The following is a 21,226-nucleotide window of genomic DNA, read 5'->3' on the forward strand; positions in this document are numbered from 1 at the left end:
CAGATGGGAAAAATCACAGACACTTAGCTGCTAGATTAAACTTCCCTGAGCAACCCTAGTGATTATCGATTAGATTACAGCACCTGCATCAGCCTGCAGTAGTTACAGTAAACTAATTAGCTTGGGATCCTCTTAGTTAAACGTGCCCTGTAATGGGCACCCACACATCACTTTAAACATCTTTTGCTCTGTAGCTTTTATAGATATGGTGTTGTTGGGATTTAAATACAGATGCGTGTACAAGTACAGCTCAGCAAGTTTCACACTCTTCATAGATTTTTAAAGAATAAACATCCTCTCCTTTTGTTGCTTGTAGCTTATTCTAACAAACCGGCTGACGGTCATCATTATTAGATTTACACTGAATGAACTGATTGTTTTGCAGTTTAATAAAAAAAATAAAATAAAATCCTTTAGGAGATGTTTGAGTGATTTCACATTGTTCTCAATTTTGATCCTGAAAACACCCCAAGATATTCTTATTTTTTTCTGTGAGAATACATGTTCAGTTTTAAAAATTAAATGTTATATGATATTCTGCTTTATATGAGTTTTATGCATGTTAGTCCACCATTCTCTTGTGATGAAGTGCTAATGAAGTTCTGATATCCGAGACAGATGACTTCTCTACAAGACTGACAAGCCAACTCTCCTTAAGTTATAAAACTAAATTGCCCAATTTATTTAGCTCAAGTAATTTAAAAGACCAAACAGGGTGCTCCATTGTATCCCAATTGTTGTGTTGATTGTCTTACAGGCGGTTCAGAGAATCTCGAGTACCTCGACTACTACAAGCCGGTGGTGTGGTTCTGGATCCTGGTGGGCTTGGCGTACTTTGCAGCAGTGCTCAGCATGATTGGAGACTGGTTCAGAGTCATCTCTAAGAAAACTAAAGAGGAGGTATGAGCTATTGAGGTTCAAGTTTAAGAAATATATCTGAAGATCAAAATGTTGCTTCTTGCAGGTGGCTCAGGAGTCTTTGTACCTGATAAAGCTCTATAGAAGTACAGACAATTTTACCATTTCCTGCAAATAAGTGAAAACATAAAGATTTCATTGCTAAATAAAGTATTTTTTTTTTCCTTACAGTGATGTGCACAACCAGGTATGCATGAGCATCTCAACAACTGTGTCGTAATATTAGCCTACCTTCCATTAGAAAGCTGTGAAGGGGTTTCTGGTTTTATATTTCCCCCAAATAATCAGTCTGTTTTGCTAATCAAGATAAAAGTTAATGACTTGTAGCTGGCTGATTACCCATCACCGAGATTCTATAAATCCATCTGAATCAAGTTTCCCTCAAACAACAAGTTGATTGGCTCTAAAAACTTACTTCAGACTCATGCTGCACATGTGGAAGTTTAAACACTAATAAATAATCGGACATAAAGTCAGACTGGAGCTGCAGTAAGACACTCTCTGCTTCATTTGACTGGGAAAAAAAATATGAAGGACAAATATTTGGAGAGCGGTTACTGATTTAGTAACACTCCATTGTATACAATTGAATTAAATAAAAGCCACTTTTTGAAAATATTTTCTATTACTTGTAATTTTTAGAAAAGTAAGCAAGAAGATTCAAATTGAGTCTGGTCAGGAAAAAAAAAAATTGGAGATTTTATTTTTAAGCCGTTATCACCCAGCCTTAATATGTGTTATAATAAAAAGACCAATAGTGATCTACATAATATATCAAAAATATGATGATATCTGACAATTAAACAAAGAATTCAATGTTATGCTGCCGTTTTGTGCCGACCTCCAAACATCTCTTCACCGTCACGTCGGCAGTGTGTCTAATATGTTGTGTGTAGAGATATTTACAGTAAGCCTAAGACCACAGTGACCCCACTGTTTACGCCCCTCAAGCCATGAATCTGAAAGTGATGTGGATTCATCCTGCCCTCGCTCTGTGAAGTAAATACAGTCTCACACTGGCCGTCTGCTGGAGCTGAGTAATAGAATACCTTGCTGTTACGGCAGGCTCATAACTCACACAAAAAAAAAACAATAAAATAAATAAATAAAAGCCACACGTCCACATACACACGTCTGCTCTCCTCCTGAATTCAAAATCCTGCTGCCCATCTTATTTCCTTTGACATAAATAAGACAGAGCGGTGGCTATTTGGAAGTATGCAGCCTTTTCTGTCCTTCCGCTGGCATATTAAGTGTACGACTGAGGAGGCTGGGAGCTGTGCAGAGAATCAAATCATTGGGAGAGGAGGTTTTCAGTGGGAGGTTGCTGGAAGGAACGAGCGTCGATGATGAGCAGGAGGAGAAAACGAGTAGACAGAAGGTGTTTTCTCTTTTTTTTCACCTCCCTCCCCCCCAATGTGCACACACATGTGCCATAAATTTCAATTCAAGTGCCTCTTCACCTCACTCTTCACCTCAAAGGCTGCTAAATAAATACGGACCCTAGAGAAGGAAGGCTGATGCAATATTAAGGTGAAACCTTTCAATAACCATGGACGCACTCGCTGTCTGTGTCTATAACACAGACTGTGTGCACCTTATACTTTTACAAATCTGTACCAGAAAACTGGCTTGTGTTATTCAATGATGCCCTGGTCAGTAAGAGATATAGAATAATAAAACTAGGCATGACGACTGGGTGATAGTGACTGCATAAAACTTTACAATCAAGGCATTCTAGGCCTTAGAGACAAACCCAGTGGGCACTAACCCCAATATAAATATTGTATTATTATGAATATTGCACATCATCCCTTATAGATCTGTGCATGAATTGAGTCGGACAGCGAGGAGCTGCAATTCTAAGAAGAACCTGTTTATTGCACCAGTCTCAAAAACATCATCCTTGGATATTGATTTCTTCCTTCCCGTTTTTCGTAAATCCTCACATCTGCAGTCGGCCACTGTGATGAACGAACAATAACGGAGAACAACGGCGCGTAAGGTTATAAAGTTCCTCCATGTGGTTTGCTAATTGGAGCACGTGCGAGGCATGTGGGAGAGCGCTGAAGGGAAGAGCTTTTCAACAGCTGTCTGAGGAGATTAATGGACGTGACATTTATGATCTCAGAGTGAACTTTTTCGTCAGCTGCGCACATTAAAGAGGCTGAAGATATTAGTCGTGGTCAGCATGGTAATCAGTGGGCGACTTTTGTTCTTTTAATACCTTTCTGGGTTAAATGCTTCAGACATGATTTCATCCATTAGCAGATAGTCCATGTTTGCTAACCAAGTCGAGGCTTAGATCACCGAGCAAAACTCAGTGAGTCTTGAATGTTAATAGTTCACTCAAAAGCATCTGGGGTTTAGTCACAGCCTTAAGTAGCTCACTTTACTGGGCACATTGAGCTAGTTACATCGCGTTTTCTTAGAGACAGTGGTATTCAATATGATGAGGCCGTTTTGTCAGATTAAAAGTTCCCTTTGAAAATGTATGACATTTTCTTTACTACCCACTTGTATTTTGTATTAAAACAAGACGTTTTAAGTGAACTTGGATTTTTGATTGCAGATGTGAAAAATTACATACTGCATATGGTTTACATAGATGGATCATTTTAAAATGCTTTGTACTCTGAACTCTGGCATGCTGACAAAATTGTCATTTTTGATGATCTTTGTTCTTTCACACGGTGCTCCATCCATCATGATGGAAAATGCACACATAATCAATAAATTGTGCCCAGATTGCTTGATGAAGTTGCTCTTGGTGGACGTTTTGCTGCCAGCCTTTGTTCGTGCCAGTAATCAGAGTTGTGAGTGAGCCCTCTCTCTTCAAAAGCAGTCTATTTCTTTGCCTCAAGCTTTACTTTTGCTTGATACAGGGCACAAATAGTAGCTCTCGTCTTTCCCAAATAAATATTTGTTCAAATATTTTTACTGAATTACAGTCTGTCCTTAATCTTTTCTGAGACAGTGGGGAACTCTTTGGCCAGAAACCATTCTGGTGCTTCTTGGGCATTTCTTAATCATCTTGAAGTTTTCTTTCCCGTAACTGAACTTCTCATTTCCACATTCATGATGACTGAGAAAACTATTGTTTTTAGATGTAATGTCCTTAGCGGTTTGAATAGTTATGAGTCCATTTTGATGGAAACGACAGTAAATTCAAAACTGAGTGAAAAAAAAAAAGTCTAAAGCCAGGTTGTGTATTATACTCCTGGCTTATAAAATCCTCATTTGTTTTGGTGCAACATGACGACAGACATTGTTTTATGCCTTGGTTTTAGATAAAGTAAAATGCACAGACAGTACTGGTAAAAACAACATGGTGAAAGAGATAATGAGCTGTTGCCTTTACTGACAGTAAAGGCACAAACACCCACACCATGTTCAAAGTCACTAAGATCCAAATTCTTCCTAATTTTGATACCCAGTTTGAACATTTAGATGTATAAATGCATTAAGTTTCTACCATATATATGGCTAAAATTGTGGCCTGTGAGTGTGTTTTGGCTGAACTAGATGTTTGACTCAATGGATCTGTCCTTGGGGTTAAATCTGTTTCTAATGTGAGCAACAGACAAAGAGCCATTTGGACATAAATCTTCATTTTGTCTCTGCAGGTCGGCGAGTTTCGTGCCCATGCTGCTGAGTGGACGGCAAATGTATCAGCGGAGTTCAAAGAGACCCGCAGGCGGCTCAGCGTCGACATCTACGACAGGTTCCAGCGGGCCGCGTCCATCAAGCGCAAGCTGTCGTCCGAGCTGGGAATTAATGCCACCATGAACCAGGAGATGACCCCTGGGAAGAGGACGCTGTCAGCCAACCTGGGCGAGGACAAAGAGACGTACCCGTCCTTGACGCTTTCTCTAAGTCCCGTCCCGGGTGCTCTCACCAGGAACGGCAGCTTGTATCTGAACGGCCTCAGTCCAGATTACGCTGATCGACAGGAAATCGCCATAATCGAAAACCTCAAATGAGTATCAGTACAATGAGGGAGGATTCATTGCATTGAGCATTGCAGCTGTGAGACTGAAAACAAACCAGAGGATTCGGTGATCATTGACTGACGCCAGACATTGATGAGGTACCTGAACGAAGCAGATTGCTTTCCCGCGATTTAAACACCCAAGCACAGATAAATCATCAAGCTGTTCGCTCTTGTCCATGTTTATCTCTTGCACAGAAAGGAAAGAAAACAGATTGCATTGAATCTGTAGAAGAAGTCAGACTTTACCGAAGATCTGTTTGTACCTGAGCCAAATGGAACGAGATTGAATTTAAGGCGCAAGTTCAAACGCTGCTGAAGCTGGAAGGAGATAAAAGTCCACCCTGAGGCTGCAGGCAGCACACTCGTCTTCTTTTTCACAGTATTCCCTGGGAAACACAAAACATAAGAAGCAATAGAGGGATCTGCACTCACCTGGTGACAGCCACCCTAAAACGGGGATCGAATCAATGATCCCCAATAGTTAAAAAACACCAAATTATCGGCCATGGGTCTATCCTGTGGTTCTTTACGGGCAGAAATCCTGGAAGGAATGTTCCTTTTCTCATCGCTCCTCTTCTGTTTACTTTATCTGCCTTGCATTTGCCACTTAATCAACCCTTTACTAAAGAGACGAATGTTGACATGTTTGCTTTCTCCATGAACTTCTCATCCCGAGGGATAAATTCACTGGTGCCTTATTGAAAACACTGGACATGTGAGGGCAACAAAAGACTCGTGTCCATCTTCTCATGTGTTATTTTTGATCACAGTAGTAATAAGGACATTTTTGAAATGCATCGTGGACAGTTAAAGAATTTTTTTTAAAATACTTATATAGAACGTTTATAAATGAAAGCGGAGAACATAATGTTTTAAAGGTGAATGTGTTCTTGACACACTAAATAGCTGCATACTGTAAAGTGTTTCAGACATCAAAATCCATCCCCCCCTCACCCCGAGTCAAAGTACCATCTGTTTAGGTCTTGGGTTTGAATAGAGCATCAGCTGGTCTGTATGAGTTATTTGTATTAATCTTCTCCAAGATTTTCCGAATGAGTAATCACACATCAGCCATAAAAATTAAATTTTGTTTTCCACAGAAATTAATGAATACTTAGTGCCTTGCAAAAGGATATTTACACCTTGAACTTTGTCGTATTAGAACATACTTTTTAAACAAAAAATACTTTACAAATAAAGACACAAAGCTGTGGCGTGTATTTATGTTCAGCTCATAAAAGTCAATGTTTTTCCTGAACCACACTTTGCTGCAGCTGGATTTCATTTGAGGTCTGCCCACTTAGAAACATTTATTCCAATATCAATAATTAGCAAAATTGCGCAATCTTGTTCAGATTGGATAGAGAATATGTGTGATCGTCATTTTTTTAAATTGTTCCACAAGTTTCCCATTGATTTAATTCTGGGATTTGACTGGGCCCTTCTGTCACGAATGTGATTTTTCTCTATTAAAACCTTGGTTGCAAGTTAAGAGTTGCTGAAAGCTGAACTTGTACACTAATCTCAATTTTTTATTTTTTTATTTTTATTTTTTGCAGACTCATCAAAACATCCACACAACATGATTTTTCATCTGATTTGACCAGACAGCCTGTGCTCAAATGTTAGCCGTTCGCTTGCGGTAAACTTTAAATAGGACCTGCTACAGCTTCATTTTGACACTGCTTTGCTCCCTGACACTTTCACAAAAATGGAAGATTTGTGAAGGTCACGACAAACAGTCGTAAGCATGCTTACCGTGCGTCATTTTCCTTCAACTGCTCAATCACTCACCATATCGGTCCATCACATGAAATCCTAAAATATGTTGAACTTTGCTGTTGGAATTTGACAAAATGTGCAAAAACTGAAGAGGTAAGAATGCTCTTGCAAGGCACTGCATGGTGCTGTAGCAGTAAAGTCTAGGGGCATTTGAAGCACATTTGTTGCTTTGTTTGATTGAATTTGTCTGCAAACATTTCTTCGGTTAAAGTAGATGGAGTATTTAATGTTTTGCCAATACTGAATGTACACCACACGAAACCTTTCATTTATCCTGCTGCATTTTGCAGCAGCGACTCAATAGCCAATAAGTCAGCAGCAAATGAGGTGCTGCACTTAGGAATGGATGCACTGAATGAATGATGCCTTTGAAAATTTGTGCATCTATCTTTTAGGCCCACTGGGTGATTACTGCAGCAAATCATGCTCCCTCCCCAAGTGTCCCAATCTTTTTTTCTTTTGACACTTTTGTTTTTAGTCTTTCTTTGACATGTTGACCTGCAATGTTATACTCTGACAGCAAATACTTAAAAAAATGATTTTACATGTTACTTGATATAATTTATAGAAAAGTCACATAATGTGTTAAAGACAGTTTAGAAATTATTATTATTATTATTATTGGAGTACTCAAATGACAGCAGAACAAACAGATTCACATGGCAGAGGGGAGGTCAAAATGGAGAGGAAAAAAAGGCGCAAACTTACAACAAATGAGGAAACATGAGAGCCAGGATGAGAGCAAAAATCAAGACTTAAATACTGGGGAATGTGATCACTGAAGTGAACACAGATGGTCTAATTAGCAGAATGGATGTCAGCTGTGAGGGTAACATGCAGAGGTAACTGAGGTAAAAAGTGGAAATGAGAGTCCTCTGGAAACCAGGTTAGACTACAAACCAGAAAGAGGGCACAACCCAGTAAAATGAATTAAGATTGAAAAAAACGGGGAAAAAAGTCACAGAAATTCAGAAACAGGTGCAACAGGAACATGATTTAAATACACAGAGAGCTCATGGAAATGTGTTTTTGCAATCTCTAAAGAGAACAATTATAACCAAAGACTGCAACTCAGCAGAAAATAAATACAAACAGAATAAAACTGAAGGATTAACTAAATAAGGAAACCAAATAGTGAAGAAATTGCTACTGTACAGCAATCTAGGAACGTTACATGAATATCTTCAATCTGTTTGAAGTCCATTTGTTAAAGAGAGAATGTTCACAGTACAGAAACAAAAAAACATTTATCTAAATGATATTATGCAAAACCACCCAGACGTTTTCTGGCAATAAGTTAAAAAAATACATGTTTTTTGGAGTCTGGAACAAGAGGTTATTAAGTACAGATTTTTGTTTCCACATCAACATAAAGGTCACACCATGCATTCTATATGTCTTATAAAAATGTATTATTATTATTATTATTATTATTATTATTATTATTATTATTATTAACAGACAAATGTCAGCAAATACTGTGTAGCCAAAATTTGTTCAACCTGAGTTTTTTATCCATCAAGTCTGTAAAAAACCCCAGAATGATTCTCAAACAATCAAGTAAATGTAATTTTCCAACCATTCTGCATTTGTAGATCATCATAAATGCTGACATTACTGACTAATATAAAGTCCCAGTTTCAAATGAGTAGACTAAACTTGTCAATTTGTAGTGGGTGTGTGCAACATGGCATATTTAGAGTCAAAGTTTTGCCCCTATTTTTCTTAGGTTGTCCTTAGCAAGAGCACTGATTGGTGCAGAGTGTAACATGGATCCTCTATGGCAGGAGCTGCCATGTGTTATCATATCATAGCTTCACTTAAGGCCCATACATAATCTACAAGAACAGAGACATTTGTTCTCTCTCCCAGAATAATTTGGATCTCGTGCAGCTTCTGGACAGTACGTCTTTTTTTTCCTCCCATATACACATTATTATGTACAAACTTTCTTGTTAAGTATCGAAGATCCTGACCAGGAAGAACTGTGCGATTGCTACCTCCGGCAAAAGAACAAAACTTCTCTGTTCTTGCAGTATTTGTATTGGAGTTAAGACTTTAGATTATGAAAATAAGAAGAGGAGTTGAAATATCATAATATTTTGTTATTAAAAGTATTTTATAGCTTATTTAAATTCAAGTGAAAGACACTTTAAAGCTGAGTTGCCTTAGGGAAATTTATTCACGTCTTGGTTTGGGTTCAGAAATCAAAGCCTCTCCTTCAAACAGTCATCATGTTGCTTTTTGTCAGTCAGTTCTGTGATTGAGAAGCTGTCAGTGAGGAAGAAAGTCGCAGCATGTTGATGGTGAGTCGTTACATAAGGCGTCAGACCGTCCAAAGAAAGGTGTTGAATATTATGATAATATAAACGTGCATTTTGTGATGGTATGTGTGAATTTGACAAAAACTTGAAATATGTGATATTTGCACCCACGGATGGGTTTTGTTTCAGTATTGCAACATCTCCTTCTCCTTAGGTAGCCATTTTACAGTAACTGACTCTCATACCCCCAACTCAAGCATGTTGAATGTATCTACCTGTTCATGAGACGAGCCTCATTCTGAATGTAAACATCTGTGTCTTTTAACTGTGAAAACATGCCTTTTTGAAGCCCTGGCTCACATGCGCCATGTTATACAGGCAATTATTTTCCATCTGGTCACAGTAATTTTTAACAACATTTTTTACAATGTTCTGAAAATCCCGCCACAGACTTAAACCTGGCTAGAGTCTTTTGCATGAGAATCTTGTAAATCAATCTGTTGCCCAACCTGTGGAGCCTCATTCACACACAGTCACGTTTTTCAAAACAACACGATTTCACCCAATTGTTGCATGCTACTTTCAATGAATTTATAAACACTGGAGGTTTTCTGTACTATGCCAGGCTTTGCATTGACTCTTAAAAAAATATGACTCTTGTTTGTTTCCTGTATGTTAATACGTTGATGTTGCTATGTCACTTTAAAGTCATGACACTTTTCAGAATGTCTAGAATAAAATACTTTATATGCAAAAAAAAAAAGATAATCATTTTTGCCCTGTTGAACAAACGTCGTATTTTTGTCAGAAAATCTTCATATCTTTTAAGTGTGATAAACATAGACGAACGTGAGCCTTTCTATCATGTTTTTTTAAGAAGAGAAATAATTGTAAAGCACTTTTCTGACACAAATAGAGCTCTATAGAGTCATGCCTCCCTGCAACTGAAAGATACTTGAAAGCAGCAAAGATCTTGCAATGGAAATGAATTATGACTCTAGCATTGCATCAAAGAGGCAACAGGTGTGTTTATTGATATGACATGAATGCAGAAAAATGTGTTCTTGCGTTTGGGATGTTTTTAGTTCTTATGTGTGAGTTCAAAATGTGGGCAGACATCCAGTTTCCTCATTAAATTAAAAACTGCTCTCTGAACGGCCCATATTTAAACCAGTGATCATAAGAAGCAGCAGGAGTGTGTTTATTCAAAGTGTTTGAGCCAAATGAATGACATGCTGCATAGCGACTCTGCTTGTGATATCCACGTGTAGCATTAGCTTGAAGTGACTTTTTAGGCCCAAACATGTTGCAACTAAACGAAGGATAGGCAACGTTAAGTCAAATATAAGTTTCCTTACAATGTTTTTATAGATACATACTGTGCAGCTAAAATATCCACAAACAGATTTAATATGTGCAGAAAACTGATGAGCTGCTTTCATTAATTTTTGCTATTTTTTTTTAAACAGGCACTGCACCACCCCTGATATAAAGTATTCTAAACTGATTTCTGTAGATATGGATACAGTTGCCAAAAACTGTATTCAAGTAAGAGAAGCACCACCACAGTATATTTTTACTCAAGTAGAAGTACGAATTGGTCATCCAAAAAAAGAATCAAATAAAAGTACAAAGTTTTCAGTAAAAAAAGTTGCTTGACTGTCGATTAACTACTGGAACCTATTGTCTGATGTAATTTATGAAAGTTATGTTATCAGGCAAGGTAAAGTAAATAAAATAATTGCCTGTAAATTCTTGGGATTTGGAGAATAAAACAAAAATTTATACATCTTAACACTATTACATAACAAAATGATGAAGAGGTAAAACATGTTTTGAAAGCTTTTATAAACATACAAAGCTCATGGAGATTTACGTATTTTACATTTCCTGCATTATGTTAGAATTATGTTACATACTTCCATTCTTTTTCAAAAAGTTTCGTAAATGCAACAAATTAAGTGTAGCAAACTCCCAGAAAGCTTGTGTGATTTAGAGTAGCTGTGCTGGTCAGAACATTTTTTGTTAGCTGTGAAAAGCAGCAGGAGGGTTTATTTTTGTTGTGTGTAGCTTAAAACTGAAGAAAATTGCAGAATTTATTGGTGCAATGGTCCACACTGCAGTCACAACACAATTACTCTGTATTAAACTTTATTGCGTGTAATAAAGTCTAATGCGCATTATTTTACTTATTTATCTTTCTTGGTGCTCTGTCTGATCTTTTTCATTATTTGAACGTTCTGTTTAGATTACAAACTAAAGTTTCCTAAATTGTGTAAATGCAGCAGAGCTGCAAAATGAAACACACCGACATTGTTCTGTTGTGGGTTTGAGGTTGATTTCTGAAATGCAGTAAATACGCAGCATTGTGCTCACTGTGATGTGTTCCCATCTCCAAGCTGTCTTGTTAGCTCATTTATTGACTCTGCTCTGTCTGCCGCTGGAGAAAAACACCATAACAATGTTCTCATCATTGCACATAACTGCTAATGAACAAAAATGGCCCAATAGTCCTGCCATGAGCAGGCGGGGTAAAAAGGGTCCAAAGACAAGCTCCCAGATGAAACACAGCCATAATAACTGAAGGAAAGGCGCTTTCTGTTGATTACTTTCATTATAAAACGCCATGACTGGAGCAAAACCAGTTTGTACAGAAAATTATTCTCTTGAAATCCGCAAAGTTTGTTGTAATTAATCTTTTATTTAGGCAACTTCTGCAAACAAGTCATAGAAAATGAGTTTAGATAACCGGAGAGACTCTATAGGATTTATTTATATTCCCCTTTTTCACTGAGATTGAAAAAGGGGGGAAAACAAATAAAAATGTATAAGCATGGATGGATGAGTGAATGTTTCTTCTGATTGGAAGAACGGATTGATTGTTGTAATACTAATATATATATTTTTTCTCCATTGATTCTTGAGAAGAGTATACATATTTATCCACATGCTAAACCTGTCAAGAGTATGAATAATCAGTATAAAGACACTAGAATTAAATAGAATAAAATAAAACTATCCAGGTCAGTCCTGAAACTTTTTATTTATTTATTTTTTTTGGTTTAATTGGAATGAGTGCCGCTGCTTTTAAAATAACACGTATTTCCATGCAGCTCCACAGCAAAACACACACAAGAGACCTAAAACTCTACAAACACAATGACCGAGACTGCAACACAATGCATTTGGGTTGAGTCACGAGCTGCAAACTGTTCTCCCTGCTTCACAAGTACAGCACACGGAGAGCGGGTTAGTCACAGCCTCAACACCTTCAATTATCATGAGTTTCTTTACGTCATGTGGCTACTTCTTTCTGGTCAGACAAGCACTTTGATTGGCTCTTGTCGATTTTTAAATCTGTCGTTGACCTTGCTGGTGTGTAATTTGTCGATCATCTGTCGCCGGTTTCCTGATCCAATCTGTAACATAAAGCCCAATCTGAGCATATTGTACACAAATGATACAAACTGACAGTTGCTGGTAAAGACAGAGTGACACTGAATGTCACCTTCGAGCCTCGTCATCAGACAGACAGGACCGTAAGCACATCTTAAGATGATGAAGAACTCTTGACTTAGAAATAGCCCCAAGCACAGCTCATGATCCTGATTGAAGACTTTTTTTTTTCTTAATGCCAGTGATGCACAGCTTTAACTATTGCTAGGATTCCCTGCAGATGTACAAATCCTTTTCACAGCTTCCTCTGAAATACTGGACAGACATGATAAGGCCTTATGGATCCATCAAAGTGGCCGCCTGTTCGGAGATCTGCTGGTTCGTTAGTAATTGTCTGCGGTGACGTCAGAGACGAACTGTGACTCAGCCACCAACCACAAGATCTCGGAGCGGAGAGGAACACCGTGAGAGTGGCGGAGAAGGTTACCTCACACTCTGAGCGATGAGGAGCTGCGTGTGTCTGCGTGGCGGTAATTTAGTCGACATCCTCTACAGATTGTCCTGGTTCTCTGAGTATTGAGTTGACCCTGTGATGTTGTCTCCCGTTGAGTTTTTAGATTCAGGTTCTTTGCGCCACGGAGCAGAGCTACTGTGATCACAACATCCCTCTGAATTAATTGCAGACTATTGACTGGTGGAGTGCTTTCAAAGAAAACCCCATTCAAGAATTGATTTTCTGTTCAATCCCGGGGTCTCGAAAGTGCAACCGTTTGAGGCCCTTGAAATAATTTTTGTGTGAACCCCCCCAACTGCAATTTGATAAATGTACAAATTTAGCCCAACAGTTTTTAACATTTTAGGGTGATAGTTTGCCTGAAACAATAAAATCCTTTGAAAATTTTAGGTGCAACACAAATGTGCAGACGTGTTTTTGTTTTCACTTTAATTTCACATTAATTGGGAGCACACTTTAGTTCAACCATTCATTTTTGAAAAAGAGGGAGTTGTAGACACTTTTTTCCACAATATATTTCACATTTCTATTATCATTGCATACATTTTTTTTTGTTTTGTTTTGTTTTGGATCCACAATCATATATAGACCAAAAAAATGAAGCAGAAATCAGAATACTTTGTTTCATTAAAATGTTTCATTTTTAGTTTATTTACTGAGCTATTTAAAGCTTTAAAAAATTGCGATTATCTTTTGGAGCGCTTCTTAAATAAGAAAAGGAGGTCCGTGTATATTTTGTCACGAATCTCAATAAAGTTTTGAAACCACTGGCTTAATGAAGATTAAAATAGCTTGTCATGTGTAGACAGTCACAGTTTCAGGTACCTAAAATTTTGTGATATATCTGTAGTTTTAAGGTCATCAGAAATAAGTGGAAACACATGAAGAATAAAGAACTTTTCACTGAGCAATGCATTCGCACAGTTAACTAATAGAAGCCAAATTCTATAGGCGATTCAATGATTGAGTATTTTCGACAAATGTTGAACTTAGTCACACATTAGCCAGATGGTCGTGCCAATTAAAACCAGCTGGAAGACAAATAAAACAGTAACATGCCTTTTAAAATCAATTATTTGTTCAGACAGACATTACAATCTAATTAAAGACCAGCGTGTCTTACACATTGTAATGCTTGTGCTTGCACCCTTTCAATTGCATGACTCAAGCAAACATTGAATCAGTGCAATGAGTGGTAACACATTAGACTAAATACTCTTTGTGCTCATGGTTGGATGATCGGATGCTGTTTCCTTTCATGAAAACAAACATCCGCATGTGCATTTTAGTGCTTGTAACAACAATATATTTTGCAAATTTGGCACTTAACGAGACTTGTGCATACAGCATTGTGCAGAAGTATTCATTCCCTTCTGACCTTATTAGGCAAAGGTAAAACTTGTTCTGTTTCTAATTTATTCTGCAGTACCAAACCCTGTCTTGTAGTTGATTCGTAACAGATTCCTGTGTTTACTTCAAAATTTTATTTTATTTTTTTGAAACATTCATAGTAGCTGTAACCAGCCTGCCTGTGTATGGCCCACACTCCCAAAATATGCACTCAGATAATGTCTTGATATGTTCATTTGAGGAAAAAAAAAAAAAAAAAAGTCAATTTGGGGTTTTGTCAGCTGAGAAATTCTGCACTACCACCAAAACTCAGTGAAAGCTGGCACTGTGCTTCGGGATTCCTCCTCTTCGTTTCAGGCTCTCATTGTTGAGTTTTTACACCTAGCTTATAAAGCATAGAATTGTTTTCAAAATGTGATTTAAAACTCAGCCTTGGGCATCAGATTAATTCTTGTGGATTTCTGTTACGCAGTCTGACTTTCAGTGAAATGTAATCTTTGCACATTAAAACTCAATTTGGAGAAAGCATTATAAATTATTATTTCTTCGCAGTGCAGCTGCTGCCACGCTTTTAACGTGATCAGATCAACTCGCCTTAGCAGCCTTGCACTGCCAACCTTCCTGGTTTTCAGAGACGTTGCAGCAATATTTCATTTTGTTTCACTGAAATGAAGAGAAAAGTGCCTCGTTCTTCACTTACATTCTGAACGGAGCCACATAAAACAGCTACGAAAGCTAATATTTACACTTTAACCTTTCACTGATTCTTACTGCATTTTTCCTTTTGTGTCCAGGCTGTAGCAGATAGGATATCCTCTCACACTGGGAGGATAAATGACATCCTGACCTTTACTGCTTCAGTTCTCCCACTGGTGCATGAAAAGATATATTTAGAAACAGGTGTCCCTGAACCCAATAAGCTGGCATTTAACAAACACTAAACATGTGATCTCTATGTTTATTATTGATCCATATTCTGGTTAAAAGCTACCGATGTTAGTGAGATGATAAAGCATATTAGGCTTATCTCCTTTTCCCCAGAGCATTAAATATGGCTTTATTCTTGGAAGGATTTCTGCCACATTAGACACATTTGTGATTTCACAGCAAAGACGTAGGGATGCTGCTGGAGCCCTGAATTCATATTAACTTAAGGCTGGAGGAATATCTGCATACAGATATTCAACAAAACATACATAAACAACAAACACTGGACACTTTTTTTTTTACTGTTTAAGAAGATTTTTATGAATAGGAAGTATTTTCATCCATTTAAACAAAACCAATTTTCTTAAAAAACAAAAAAATGTACAGGACAATCATTGTTGCTGCGAATAATTCAGCCTTACGTGTTTGAGCTAGACATTCCTTTGATGGTTCATAATCTATAATGGATGTTAATGAGTCTGAAACAAGCGAGGAAAATTATTGTCTTCAGAACGCAAGTATCAATGAACAATATTCCATATTGTTCTTTTTGTTAAATTGATTTCTGTGCATGTTGGCCACTCAGAACACGGTATTCTGCTCCCATCACCTCAATTACATGACATGCCAGCTCAGCAATCGCATAGCTGACATAAAAATCTGCTAATGTATACCTCGAACACTCTGTAAAGTGCATAATCACAGCGGAGGAGTTAATTTTGTTGCATGTGCACAATTGAATAGGGTGCTGCATTTGTTCCAGTGTACTCCGCTCTTCATGCTGAAAGGAAAACCTTGGGTCTTGCTCCACGTGTCACGGTGGTGCTGGCAGGTAACGGTGGACCCGTTGCTACTCTGAGTTCCCGTCATCACCTGCTTTGGGTTTTTTATTGATTTATCCATAAGGCCTATGGGGTTCTCAACATATGGCTCTGTTTTTTGTTTTTATAAAGCATACACAATACAAGTAAACACCATTCAAGAATGATTGTGTAACAAAACGTAGATGAAAAACTCCAGCTGGTTGTACTTCGAGTTAATTAGTCCTGCATAGCAATACTCTGTAGGCTAACTCTTAACTTTGAGTCACCTTCCCAGACGTTCGTTTGATGTAAGAGTAAATATTTTCCAGTTAAAATCACCTTTTACAAGGAAAGTGCAACATAATTAAAAACTGAGAGACTGACTGATTGTTGCATTGAACTATTTGCCACGTGGCACATAAATTTGATTGATTCTTAGCTTGGCATTCTGTTACGCAGCTGCCATAAAAAACAGAAATCTTCAAATATGTCTGCCATATTGAGCTGTTTGAAAGAAAAACACAAGGCAACCTATTAGACGTGGTAATTGCAAAGATCCTGTGAGATCCTAACGCTCTGCAATATCGGCAATAAAAAATTTCTTGCTGAAAGGAAATGTTTGCAATATTTCTCACCCTAATCTTGTTTGGCTATTTTAGATTTATTTTTTAGTTTTTATTATTTTGATAAATGCCCACCTCATAAATTTCTTAGGTGGACCAATGGAGCTTGGACTGAGTATTCAGCTTTCAACAAAATTTGAATCATAATATAAGAGTAAATTTGCAGATTATTATTTTTTTTATTTATTTTTTTTGCATGTTTTGTTTTGTCTTTAACCACACACCGAGCTGTGAAAGTCGTGAAAGAAGTTATAAAACTGTCTTTGCATCTTTCAGCGACTTCATTTCAAACGCCAAAGAGAGGAGCCTTTGATTAGCAGAGGAAAACGTCGAAGGAAATCTCACAGGAAATCTCAGGAATCAACTCTACAGTCCTACCTCTGTGAAACGCATCAGGACAAAATGGTGTCCGGTCACACGGAAACAATGGAAAGAAGTGAACTCTGAGGTGAAAGAGCTCCCATAAGTGGTAACACATCAAATTTTAGCGTCCGTGTTCTATTTTCGTTTTATTACCTTCCTGCAAATATTCACAACTACGGATGGAGGTAGCGCTTTGAAGGGAGCGAAATGGTGTTTTTAATAGAGATTTCCTGTTTACTTCCCAGCAAGCTTTGTCATTTCCAGGAAACAATTTGAGCTTTGTTCTCACCTCATGATAATTTGAAAATCAAATATTCTAAAAAAAAAATAAATAAATAAAATAAAAAAAAATCAAATGAGCATAAAATGTTGGGAAAGTCTTTGAATGAAAGGCATTTTAGCTGCTTTTGCTATTCCTTCTCATTGTTAGTGCATAACAGTTTAAAATCCAATCAGCAGCTGTCTAAAGGACTACCTGTTTAGTTTCTACCACAGGAAATGTTGGACAAAACGTTTTTCAGTCCTGTCTTTATTCCTGAAGGAAGACTTTCTGTGTTTTCCATTCTGAAGTGTGGAATATTTCACTAAAACATCCTCCATCCCAGCTGTGGTTTGAACTCTGTGAACTGATACCCAAGGCTGACTCAAACGACGACGCGCCAATATTTCCAAACATCCAAAGATGGGGCAGAGGGACTGGAACACACTGACAACACGTGACCTCTGCATAGAGGGACCGACGTATTCTGCAAAACAGGTGGACCAGTCTCAATGTGAACTTCACCCCTGGATGAACCATAGCCTTCTTTTCTCATTTTTCCCTCTTCCTATTCCCTTTGAGAGTAAGCTAGTTCAGTCTTTCACAGTTAAACAAAATATGAGAATGTCTTGCAGTGTTTAGTGCTTGAATTAGTTGTTTTTGCAAAAACATTTTGATTTCTGATCAGTTGAAAGTAGATTGTGTTTGACACCGGTTGTTTTTGTTAGTCCATTTTGCTGTCAATGTTTCTCCTGAGTAAATACCTGTAAATATAGCTTAGTTTAATTATTAATGAACTTATATGTTGATCTGAGATCTTCTGGTAATTTTTACCTTTGGTTCTAGGTGATGTGTTCCTTTTTTTGTGACAGAAAACCTAAAGTAAGAAATGGACTAACTCCTGAACTTTCTATATAATAATTAATTATTCAATGGGAAAGAAAAAGGTTTCAGTCTGATAAGTGTCATTTGGTGTTCATCTGTCTGCATTTTGATTATATTCTTGTTTGTTTATTTCAGCTGAGATGTTGTCTTTGTATTTCATTCATTCATATTGAATCTCATTGTGTGTTCTTACTTTGCCAGTGTTTTTCCTTCGGTTATAGTTTATACTTCCTCCTCACCTTCCTACATGCTTATTAGTCTCCTTCCCTCAGCCTGCCTGTTTGCTCTCTGCTCTTCCTTCACACCTACAGCCAGTTCCAATCAGCCATCTGTTTCTCTTCTAGTAACCAAGGCTCCCAGTATTTAAACCCCTCTCCTTCAGTCATTCTCTGATGGAGCCTACTTTTGCGTATCTTAGTTGTTCCTTGTGACTTCCTCTGTGCTCGTTTCCTCTCTTGGTATTTTGTAAGTCTTCTCATTTTGATTTTTATTAAACATTCTTTAGTACAAAGAAGATATCTGTACCTGGGTGCTTTGCTAATCTCAACATAAAAGATTAGAAGATTGTTTAGTGAACTATGAGGCAGATATTACCTATTAATTTATAGGTCACGTGGTAAAATACAGCTAATCTAAACCTCATTTCTTCTTTCAAACATTCTTCTCAGTGTAACTCCACATGTTGTTGTGTGTGCCTATTAATTTCATTTTTTTTTTGTTGCCCAAGTTTCCATTTTATCAATATAAAACAGAAAGTTGAAGATGTTTTTGTAAACTATGTTTCTTTTATGTCCTGCAGTATCTGCATTTCTTATTTGCGCATTTAGGTCCCTGCAATTCAAATCATGTCACATGTCAGTCTCTCAGATTTCATTTCTTTTCCATTGGGAAAGCTATCAGTGACAGCAGATCAGCCCCGCTCTAGTAGACTTACAAAATGATCTCAAAAATGAAGGGAAGTTTTTGACACATTAATGTAGTCCAATTTAGTTTGCAGGTCGATGCGGCTACATGAAAATACTTACGAGAAGCTCACTTCACCCGTCTCCAGTCTCATGTCGAAGAAGCTACAGTCCATTTGTGAAAGAAAAAAAAAATGCTTCAAGACTGACATAGCCTTAAAGCATTTCTCTGGACCTACTCACACATAAATTCCCACTCAGATGTACGGGACAAATGATCAAACAAAGCAGAGAGCAAACACGGGGAGATTAAGTAGCTTAAACAAAAGTGCAAACAGTAATTAATCAGCCTAAGTGTTAACACCGAGTCCAATTTATTCATGACCACTCAGCTGAGAAGACATGACCGAATGGAAGATCTATCATATTAAACCCTGACTCTAAAACCAGCATAAAACTCTTGATTGAACAGTTCTTGACTGCAATTTTTTATTTATTTTTTTAACAATAATACTTCTTGATGGTCATGGTTCAACCCTGCAGGTTACCTTTTGTGAATGAATGGGACTGTTTTCACTAGTTTGCTCAAGGCAGCAACATAGCAACCAACCCTTTCCCAGGGGTCGCAGAGTGACAAATAACCATGCTGAAAATAGCTCCCCGAACATTTATAATTAATCCTGGAGACTGGGGAGCAGAACTGTTTCTTATAAATGATGCTTTGTCACTTTAAAGACCTTCACCAACGTGCGTGCGTGACACTGGTTAAGCCTGTCACGGCAGAAACACCTTTCTAAATATTAAATCTGGCATCACTGTGGATTCCCATGCATTTTTTATATCAACTTGGCCAGAATCAAAGAGAAGAGCATCTGTAGTCATGGTAACAGAGTCGTCTACAGTGTCACCTTATCACATTGACTCCACTTTGAGTCTGCTTGACATCGTTGGGTCATCTCTGCCTTCCCATCACAAGGCCCCCCCGTTTGCCATTTATGAAACATTTGGTAATGTAGTTTCAAAATGTTGGATCACAGCAGATTATACCTAAGCTATATTTTATATGAAAATCAATACAAGTACAATGTGCAAGTGTCAGAACTGATTTTGCAATATTAAATATTTACATTTAATTGCAGGTTTCAGCCAAAAAGCACACAATTGATGCAGATATTTATCATACAGTCTTATCCACTGAATTTGGTGGTGAATTCTTTGGGAACTCTTCAAAAAAGGAAGAAATGTCTAAAAAAAAATTGAAACAGAGTAGTGAGACGAAGAGTGGTGTCTTTGAATCACAAGGTCTGCATAACGATCGTTACACACAATGTTCATGCTGAGCCGTTTTTGAGGACGGAGGCCATGAAAAGGTTTCTCTGTCCTGCTATCACAAGCACAAAAAATGTGAAGGTTGTTCAACTCCAGAGGGACTTTAACTGGAATCAAGAGATTAGCCAGGATGAGACTATCAGGAAAAAAAAACTCCAGGTTAGGTCTGGTGAATGAAGGATGAATATAGAAAAGGAACCAGGCTCATAAGGATGGTAGAGGACCTGTAATGCTGTGGGTCTGCAATGTAATACTACAGATTTTAAATAAAACCTGTCAGACATTAAATCTTTCAACAGATTAACGATCCAAAATATACGACAATGGCGTAAAAGTGGTTGATCAGACACAAAATAATAACTTCCAATTGCTGTCTCAATTTTTACAGTTAAAGCCTATGGAAAAATAGTGTTTCATAACATCATCATACTCTGTCTCTCTCTACAAATTTCTAAAATCAAAGTTGTATTATCATTTTTTTTGTTTGTGGTTGAGAGATTATGCTAATTTAACAAAAGTAGAATTTATTTAAAGACTTTCCACACAGTTCTAGCTCTAAACCAGTGAGGCGGAGGCTGTTTAACTTCAGTAAACATAAAGCAGATTGGTTCCGATTAGAGGGAACAGATGGCTGAAGTCAGTGGGTAGTTTTGCATAATACTGATTCACTTGATGCGCTGTTTTTGGATTTTTTTCATTAAAAAAAAAAAGAAACTGATTTATCTCAAAATAAATCTTCACCCTACATGTAAAATATTAATAATAAAAAAACACAGTTAAACACAGCAAAGACATCTGCACCAAAATATGCTTCCTTTGGGTCCTTTCTATCATTGCTCTCCATGTATGTTTTTTTTTTTTTTTTGCAGGAAGGAAACATCTGCTGATGTGTCTTTTCCCACTAGAAGCTATGTTTA

The 21,226-nt window shown here is 37.4% G+C and overlaps 1 protein-coding gene across 4 annotated transcripts in view; it reads left to right on the plus strand.

Moving 5' to 3' along the window:
* The window catches only part of LOC103138602 (potassium channel subfamily K member 2), a 29,807-nt gene extending 21,046 nt beyond the window's left edge, over window positions 1–8,761 (plus strand). For 3 of the 4 annotated variants that reach the window (XM_016671959.1, XM_016671957.1, XM_016671958.1), the window contains exons 6-7: window positions 758–900; window positions 4,545–8,673. In XM_016671959.1, the coding sequence (XP_016527445.1) occupies window positions 758–900; window positions 4,545–4,901 (500 nt within the window). In that variant the 3' untranslated portion in view covers window positions 4,902–8,673. Of the gene's footprint in view, window positions 1–757; window positions 901–4,544 lie in introns of all 4 variants that reach the window. The other variant, XR_001662245.1, reaches the window with a different exon arrangement.
* Window positions 8,762–21,226: the final 12,465 nt, after the last annotated feature.

Source organism: Poecilia formosa, unplaced genomic scaffold (assembly GCF_000485575.1).
Source record: "Poecilia formosa unplaced genomic scaffold, Poecilia_formosa-5.1.2 Scaffold53, whole genome shotgun sequence".
NCBI classification, from domain to species: domain Eukaryota; kingdom Metazoa; phylum Chordata; class Actinopteri; order Cyprinodontiformes; family Poeciliidae; genus Poecilia; species Poecilia formosa.